The sequence below is a fragment of the Acanthisitta chloris genome, unplaced genomic scaffold, assembly GCF_000695815.1.
Source record: "Acanthisitta chloris isolate BGI_N310 unplaced genomic scaffold, ASM69581v1 scaffold42886, whole genome shotgun sequence".
NCBI lineage: Eukaryota > Metazoa > Chordata > Aves > Passeriformes > Acanthisittidae > Acanthisitta > Acanthisitta chloris.
Genome location: NW_008677256.1, coordinates 5,319 through 14,148, shown reverse-complemented (window position 1 = coordinate 14,148; position 8,830 = coordinate 5,319). Strand labels below are relative to the sequence as shown.

The 8,830-nt window shown below is 43.8% G+C and overlaps 1 protein-coding gene across 2 annotated transcripts in view; it reads right to left on the bottom strand.

Annotated features, from left to right (window-relative positions):
* Positions 1-2,281: 2,281 nt before the first annotated feature.
* The window catches only part of RNF185 (ring finger protein 185), a 7,214-nt gene continuing 665 nt past the window's right edge, over positions 2,282-8,830 (bottom strand). The window contains exons 2-6 of one of the 2 annotated variants that reach the window (XM_009076421.1): positions 7,688-7,706; positions 6,922-7,034; positions 6,332-6,386; positions 4,270-4,387; positions 2,282-2,579 (exon numbers count right to left, since the gene is read on the bottom strand). In XM_009076421.1, the coding sequence (XP_009074669.1) occupies positions 2,482-2,579; positions 4,270-4,387; positions 6,332-6,386; positions 6,922-7,034; positions 7,688-7,706 (403 nt within the window). In that variant the 3' untranslated portion in view covers positions 2,282-2,481. The remainder of the gene's footprint in view (positions 2,580-4,269; positions 4,388-6,331; positions 6,387-6,921; positions 7,035-7,687; positions 7,707-8,830) is intronic. The other variant, XM_009076422.1, reaches the window with a different exon arrangement.

Here is an 8,830-nt window from a genome sequence, read left to right as displayed (position 1 = left end):
AGCACCGCTCCGGCCCGTTCGGACCCTCCGCCACCCCCGCGGTGCTGCTGCCGTCCCGGCCCCAAGGCGCGAAGGAAGGGGACGGCGCACTGCGGTCAATGTAAAACCATTTTTTAATTCTAAATCACTTTCACAACAGTGAAAATTAGTGAGAAGGAAGGTAACGCACTGACCGGGCCAGGTGCTGTCAGGGAACATACAAAAGCACACAGGGTAAAGGGGGAACCAAGCGTTAACACTTTTCGACTATTTAATCCGTGAATCGCCAGAAAATAAGGGCTCTCAGTCATGTTTGTGCAGCCTTATATAAATCCCTTATATCTCTCACCCATAAATGGAAAAAATCCAACCATTAAAATTTTGTATTTTAAAGCGTGTTAAACGTTTCAATACCTCTTGAACCTCTTACAGTAACTTCTCTGTCCTCTTTATGGGAAAAAGGCTTCACAGGGATACTCTGATGCTCACTGGATAAGCTCTGCCCTCAGCATCGAGTTTCTCCACACGAAGAGGTAGAAACCATCCCACCCCATGAACCTTCCCTTCCCAGCAGCAGGTGGTGCTGGCTGCGCAGGAGAGGAACCCGACGCTGCCACACTGTAGACAGCCAGCGGCTCGTAGGAATGCAACGAACAGCCTTTCTCCTGGAAAGGGCCCCAGGAACAGAGTTCCACACGTGACAAGAACCCTGTGTCGAAGTTCATCTCCTCACAAGTGCTGTACAACAAAAACTGAAGCACCACTTCAACTATAAACAACTGAGCAATATATTCCGCCAGATTATCATCAAGTCAGGTACAAATTTGACCAGATGTGGCAAAACACTGCAGAAGCTTTGCAACATTATACTTGCCAGATGGAATTTTGGAGGTAGGCAAGTTAAACTTCAATCATCCTCTGTCTCGACACTAAAAGTGCACAGTTTATAATTACATAAATAAGCTTCTACAACAATTAACGTGTCCTGCCCAGGAACCTCTTCCATACACTAAACCCCCCCCCCAAGCTATTGAAACAAACTTTCTATTAGTCGATTTGTATTGTCAGTTCTCTGTCTATTGCCAAGGAAGTCACAATATTCATCTTGCAGGAAATCATTCTGACTATCAATGACCTGAATCAAAATAATCTAAAAATAATAAGAGGAAAAAAATTGAATTGTCTAGTCAGAGAAATATGAACTGTTCATCTTGCTTGGAAATCTCTTGTATCCGCTGTCCTGAAGGAATCTACACAAATACATCAGGAGTACTCTTTAAAGCTGAATACCCACTGGGTTCCAAAACGGCTACAGAGTGCTCATCTTCTCAGATATCCCCTCAGCACATTAATGCTTGTGGTCTCCTCCAGCACTTCAAATTAAAATCTTTGGTAGATACTGCAGAGACTCTTGCACTGTAGCCATCCTGCTGTGGCACAGAGAAGCTGTGTGCACCTGCAGAGAGAACGTCTTCCACATGTTCCCCACTATGGCATGTGCTGGCAAAGGCAGGATCTCGTTTTTCCTCCTGTACAATTTTACAGCACATCAAGTTTAGCCTCAAAACTCATGCAAAGATGCTTTTTGTTCCTCTCCCCAAACAAGCTGACCTCAGATCTGTAATAGGATTTTATTTGGAGTATATGACCTTGTCTCAAAGCCTTGGGAAAGATAAATGTCGCTACAGTGAGGAGAGTGTGAGGGAATTATCCACGAGTGCAGCCCCAGGCCACGGCGCAGAGCCACGGAAGACAACACTGTTTGTCAGCCAGGAACTGGGCTGGGTGAGGCAGGCAGCTGTCCCCACTGTTCGGCAGCCCCCCCGGCTCCACAGCCAGAGAATCCTCCAGTGCCTGGCTCCAGCACCTTCTGGCTTTACAAAACTGCAGCATAAGTTTGTATCCCTTCTAACAGCTGAGTCAGGAAGGGCTTTCCATCATGCCCAGAAATAACAGCAGCGAAAGAAACCAGTCTCCAGGCCTGGTTCCATTTGCATCAAGTGCTGTGCCCAAAGAGTCTCAGCAGTGCTGCAGATGATTTCCTGGAGAAGACTGGATGTTGATGAAGACATTAAATAACACCCACAGCTCTGGCAGATCCATCATGGTTGTAAAGCATGAGATACTGGTCACACTGCAGACGTTTCTTACCTGCCCAGTGTACCTTGGGGTAACTGTTACACAGACCTGGTGTCACTGATTGGCACAGGATTTCAAAGCAGCACTCCCTTTAGGAGCACAGCTCAATGCTAGGTCCATGGTTTGTGGCAGGAACCTGTTGTCCAAGATATCTGAGCTGAAATACACTTTTTAACCAATGTTTAATGTCCAACTCTGGTGCAAAATGCGAGATTCCTCATTGTGCTGTGGTACCACCAATTCCTGAAGCCCATAGGTAGCTACGGAACCAAACACCAAGAGTTTTAAAGTGGGATGGGGATGCAGTTTGTAACTGTTTCAGTGGCCTTGTTGGTCATGAATATATAGAATAATGGAAAAGATTTACGCAATCAACAGCCAGAACATTATCACCAGTGCCACGAACAGGAAGAGGCGGGAAAGGAACTGCTCATCCACATATTGAGGAGTCCCTGGAACAGCTGGAAAACAGGAAGTAAAAAAAAAACCAACAAAAAAACCCAGTTCAGCTCTTTCCTCTTCTCCAGGACTGTGTATATTCTGAACATAGTCTATTCATAAACTGAAAGATATGCAAGGAATCTACTTGGTGAGAAACTTGCTATTCCCTACCCTCAGCTTGGCCAGCTGCACTGGAAGACAAGTATCAGGTCCCCAAAGCAGGACTTGTGGTAAACCTGCCCATGACTAAGAGCAGCAGGCAGCTCCAAGTGCTGCAGCACACACAGATCTGCTTGAAGCATTTCTGGGGACACTGCTGAGCCAAGTTCACTGCTCACATCCTAAGGAACTCCACTACCTCTGCCTGAACAAGGAAGTGGTAAAACGGTCAAAGCTGTGTGTATAGCCTTGGCCAAGAGAAGCGACGACAAGCTAATGAGCTCTAAAGCTGAAGCTGTGCCTTTCTGGAACTGCTGTATTGAATCCACAGATGAAAAGCAGATAAAGGAGTTGGTTAAATCATGGCTGTTACAACAGCCTATGTTTACATACTCCCTAGCTCAGTCACCACCCACACCAATTTTCAGGGGTCACTGAACTATAGTTAGTAGGGGAGGTAATTTAACCCAAGCACAGCACAGGACTGTGGCAACACAGGTAAGACATGAAGGAGTTTGTTCCTCATAATTCCTGTGCCATATGACAGGGTGGAAGATTTGCCAGGCACAACCTTTTACAAAGGAAGTCCAGAAAATCTTGGGCAGTAGGTTTTCTTGTTCAAAACACTCAGACTCAGTTTGTCTACAGTGCAGATGGGGAGGAGGTTTCCTAGGGATTACTTAATTCTTAGACAGCAAGGTCACCACTTGGAGTAACCCAACTGTTTTTTGTTAATTAAAACCAGTGAAATCATTTCACCGGGAAACTACTTCTTGTGGCATACAGATGGCTGTCTCAGAGATAAATTTGTGAAAAAGGAACAATCTTTGCTGTCATTATTTTGTGGTACACAGCACCAGTTTAAATGTTTCCTTCCCATCTGTCAGGAAATGGTCCTTTCCTGCTCTTTTCAAAATCATCATCATAGAATCATCATAGACTTTAGGGGCTGGAATGGACCTTACAGATCATCTAGTCCAACCCCCTGCCCTGGGCAGGGACACCTCCTCATGAGATCAGGTTGCTCAAGGCCTCATCCAGCCTGGCCTTGAACACCACCAGGGTCAGGGCAGCCACCACATCCCTGGGCAACCTGTGCCAGTGTCTCATCACCCTTACAGTAAAAAACCTTTTTCTCACATCCAAAATCTGGGTCTCCATCATACTGACTCCTTTTTATATTATTAGAAACTCTAGTCCAATTTGTCTTATTTTTCAGAGGGAGTCTGCTGGAGTACCAGAGGAGACATTGGACTTACAGGAGAGAAGTCTCCAGTGCCACAGTCCCTCTCCAGTGCCACTGACCTCTGAGGAGAGTCTTCAGCAAATCACATCTAAGTGACAAACGAGCTTGTATGAGCCCTTGTACAAAATGTGTCAGCCATAGACCATGTTCTCTCCAGGGTGTTTGCCCTCATTCTGTGTTTCTATTGACAGCACTGGTTACTGCTCAGAACATCTGCCATTTAACAGGCTGTTTGAGAGTTACAAGGGAGTTTGTAAAACACCTCTTTGTGACAGGCCCCAGGGAGAAGATGAGATATGCGGTACCTGGAGGAGGTCGCCCGTCGTTTATGTTGAAGGCTGTTGCAAATATACCAAAGGGAAATGCCCCAATTCCAAAGGACATCTGGAAGCCACCGTCACCAAACCCAAAGCCCTGGAATCCCTGCAGAGAACAGAGCAACAGAAGACAAAAAAGGTACCAATCATTTCAAGCCTATTTCAGAACATTTTGTGGGAGTGCAGACATTCCCTCTCACTGGCTTTCCTGCAGCTGAAGGAGGGCCATGCTGTCTGGCAACTTTCAGTCTGACACGTTATTGTAGACACCTCCTTAGTTGTCCTGGTTTTAAAATATTTTACACACTAGCAAACTTGCCAGAGCAACCCAAAAGAGTGTGAGAAAATGAAAACTAGGAACTGCAGTTTTTGCTTGAAGGCCACAAATTAACAGAAGTGTTTCTGTAACGTTTCTCAACTTAAAGTAGTAGATATCTGCCAATAGATCAAAATCAACACTACCAGTTCTATTTGGAATGTCTTAGCAATGTGTGTATTAATAGCTATTAGCCACGTAAGAAAAGCAGTTGAAAAAAAAAATCTACACTGACTTTTGTGATACGTGGGCATCAATTAAACACTCAGTGCAGTGATAAATTGCCAGTGGGATGCACAGAGCATTATAAAGAATAGTACCAAAAAAGTTTACCAGGGGGACTCTAATTAAGGTGGCAGAGTCACCTGGGCCAGGAGTGCAAGACAGAGACAGGAAGAAAAAAAGGAAGAGTTACAATGCAATGACATTGGCCCCATGGGATCCAGACTAAAATACCACATTAAATCAAAAGATAATCTTCTGAATCGAGGAGAATCTCGCTGTGCAGAAGCAGTGTGTACTGGAGAATCAGCTGTGTGTGAACCCGTGTAGCTGTGTCATATTTAAAAACCATGGAGAGCTCACAGTTCTGTAACGCAGCAATCTGTCCTCTCATCTCGGAACAGAAACCAAATCTGAAAAACCCCTGGTCTGGCACCTCCCAACAGTGGGTGGACAAAGGTGATGTCACTCATAATAAAAGCCAAACATTTCTGGGTTGAGCCTTGATTTGAGGAGTTGCTCTCTTGACTATGACTCTTCTCAAGCATTTTGCCACTAATTATGAGGGACAGCAAAGCACTTTGCATGGCAGGTACAAGTGCTTGTAGGAAACAGGAGGGAAGCAACACTATTGCCAAGTCTTCATACCAGATTCCTCTGACTTACAGCAGCACCAGTTAAAAGGTTCAAACAAAGTATGGTAGCTGATTTAGTAAGGCAGCAACTCCCCAGTGAAAGAGAACAGCTGAGCTCTCAATGCATTCCATACAGAAATGTGCCTTAATCACACCCAGCAGAGTTGTTTGCATGAAGCACGAGGTAGACAAACCCTCTCTGAGGACCTCAGGCTGAGTTACATGGAAATGTGCAATTGTTTCATCAGGTCATGTTCACTGCCACTGTGCTGAAGGACATTGTGATCTGTCCTACTACCTACTCCCACAGCTGCTCAATCTACACCAGCTGCTATTTACATACATTCTATGTAATCTCCTCATCAAAACCACAGAGCTCTCTTCACATTAACCTGTCTCCAACAGATAGCTACTTTCTTGTCCTTGTAATGCCATGGTAGAGTAACATCCCATAGAAACTACAGAAGCAAGTGTCTGCCAAAAATCTAAGTTCATACATGGATTATGTATTTCCATGACAATTATATTTTGATAGAAATATACTTCCACAAAGATTTTTCAACACAAAGTGTTCCTTGTATTTAGACATGGAGAATGATTAAGTATGAACAACTCTATCAGTGCTGCCACAAGAGCTGTTTTCATGAAGCATGATCCAAGTTAGTCCATTCTTTGGGATGTTAAAGAGTAGTATAGGAATGGAATTTTCTGCCATACCACAGCTATCAGTGATTCATGAACAACCAACTGGGGAGAGCAAGAAGTGTAAGCTCTAGGGTCCTCACATAGGATCTCACACACATTATATCCTCCAGAATGAATAAATACCCCTGTCAAAAAGAACAACTGATCAGCTCAAGCTTGTTTCTTCACTTACCCCTCTGTTCTCTGGTTCAGGTCTCTGTCCTTGGGGTCGTGGTGGAGTCTTCTCTCTGCAGGAAGTTGTGACATCAGCTCAAGTGCAAGGACACATGACAGCAGTATCTGCAATAACCTGCCTGATAAGGCAGAACCACCACAAAGCACAGCCTCACAGAGCCATGCTGCAGCAGAGCTGGAGCAGTGTGTGTGTGAGGCGACCTCCCAACTCCTGGACCTGCAGCAGCACAGGGCTGAATTACTGCTGCACTTAGGAATAGCAAAGTCCCATTGCAAAGGCTCAAAACTGAGGACTTGAACACTTTATATAAGCTTCTCCAGTCAGATAACAATCACTGCAACCCGTCACTTGTAACTGATGATTACCCAATTCAAATTCAAATGAATTGCCAGTTGAACAAGGAATAAGGTGTGCAAACCCAGGCGCTGAAAAAGCCAGAATATCTGCCAGAAATGTCAGTTCTGTCTGGCTTTTGACGAAGTATTTCAAATTGTGAATCCACCACTCTGACAGTTTAATCTTAAGACTATAACCTAAAGTTTAATCTTTAGTTTTCACACAAAAATGTTTGTGTTTATGTTTCTTACCTGGGGTCCTGCTGCCCAGTGCTACCTCTTCCATACAGAGGAATAACTTTATCTCGACTAATTCCTGCTTTGCACACAGGACACACTTGTCTGTTTGGCCTGGTCTCTAGCCACTAAAAGAAAGGAAATTACAAGAAATGTAATAGAAGACCATGAAAATGACAATATGCAAACCTCATTTTTAGCCAGGCAGAGACTTTAGCAATCTGTCACAAAGCCATGGAGCAAAATATCATAATAAGCACCAAGTACTCTCCAAAGTGCAGTTGGTACTTTGGCTGTTGTTCTGGTACGATCCACTTGCTGATGTGCACATACTCAGAACTGCACTGGAGGAAAATATGAAGAAATAAACAATGCCAAGAGTCCTGCATAGGTCAAGGGCTAGTGTAGATACCTCCTTTCATCTACCTTTTCTACAGTGGCACCAGAAGGTAAAATAGTACATATGAAAAGAGAAGTACACTCGGCGCTTAGGTCTGCAAACTAACCCACTGTGAACTGCCTACAGTAATTCTGCCAAAACTGGAGATACTCAGGGTTTAAGAAGCTCAAAAGTGGGAGGTAAGTGGAACAGAATTAAGTTTTCTTGTTGCTGAAAGAGCAGATTGCAAGGTATTGCACATGAAGTTGCATTAGCAGGTTGTGATTGCCCTGGAGAGAAAAGCAAAGCGTGTTTGAAAAGAGGGGGATACTCCAGAGAACCAAGGGCTTTATTGAGCAACAGCAGCTGATGAAAGACAAAGTAAAAGGAAACCTGTCTTACCTGGTGTAAACAAGGCCAACTGTGAGCATTCCCAGGACAATTTGTTCACAGAGCAGAAATAGAGGGGAAAAGAGAATTAGTTACTGACAACTCGATCCAACAAATGTATAGTGTACACAGACAGCATAGCCTGGCAACAACAGGATCCTGGAATCCAGCTGGACCAGTTCCATAGCCTCCCATTAAAATGACTTTTGAAAGCACAACCCAAGACTGATCTCCACTGCTCTTTCAGGTTACGCAATCTCAGTTGCTAAAGAGATTCTGTGCATATACCCTTGGATTCCTGGTCCTCATCCATACCAAAGGCCCAGGCAGAAGCTGCATTAACCTTAGGCTCTACTGTGCAAATTTTCTCTGCTGATACCATGAAAAGATATCCCTGAGCTGAGATGCAAATGAGCAAGATGTCAGTTATGCGACTTCAGATCTTAAATGAAGTCAGCAAGGGACATTTAACTGGAACACCAGCCACATTCACAGAATCATGGAATAACCCAGGCTGGACAGTGGCGTCTAGCCCAGCTTGATGCTCAGAGCAGGGTCAGTTATTGAGATCACACCCAGTTGCTCAGAGAAATTCCCATTACACAGACCTGCTCTTAAGAGTAAATTAATAAGGCAAAGACAAACCAGCAAGCTACAAGATAAAACTGCTAAAGATAATACTGCTTTCAAAATGGTCTCCACAACTCTATTCAGACAAGATACATGCTATTTTAAAGGTTCCATTCTTCCAAATCCTTTTGTGCAATAATTTAATCTAATTTTATCTTAACATGCCATCAGCCAGCGATTCTCCATCTGCTTAAATAAAAATCTGGATTTTCAGATGTTACATACATTTATACACAGAAAAGAAATGCTCTTTTAGGCCTCTTTTATTAAAGACTTAGACCATTGTGTAAAACAAACCCCAAACTCCCACATTTGGCCATGTCAATCCTTAATAGCTTCTAAACAAAAAAAGTATATTCAAACTAAGTTACCCAAACCAAAAATGCTCTGTGTGTATTATACCTGTGCTGTACATTATTTCCAAGTCAGATCAGAGCCAAGAAGTTCCTGTTACAACTGCACTACCATGGGAAAAGAGAAACAGCACACATGTAACAGCTTATTGCCTATTTTTTTCCTTTTTTT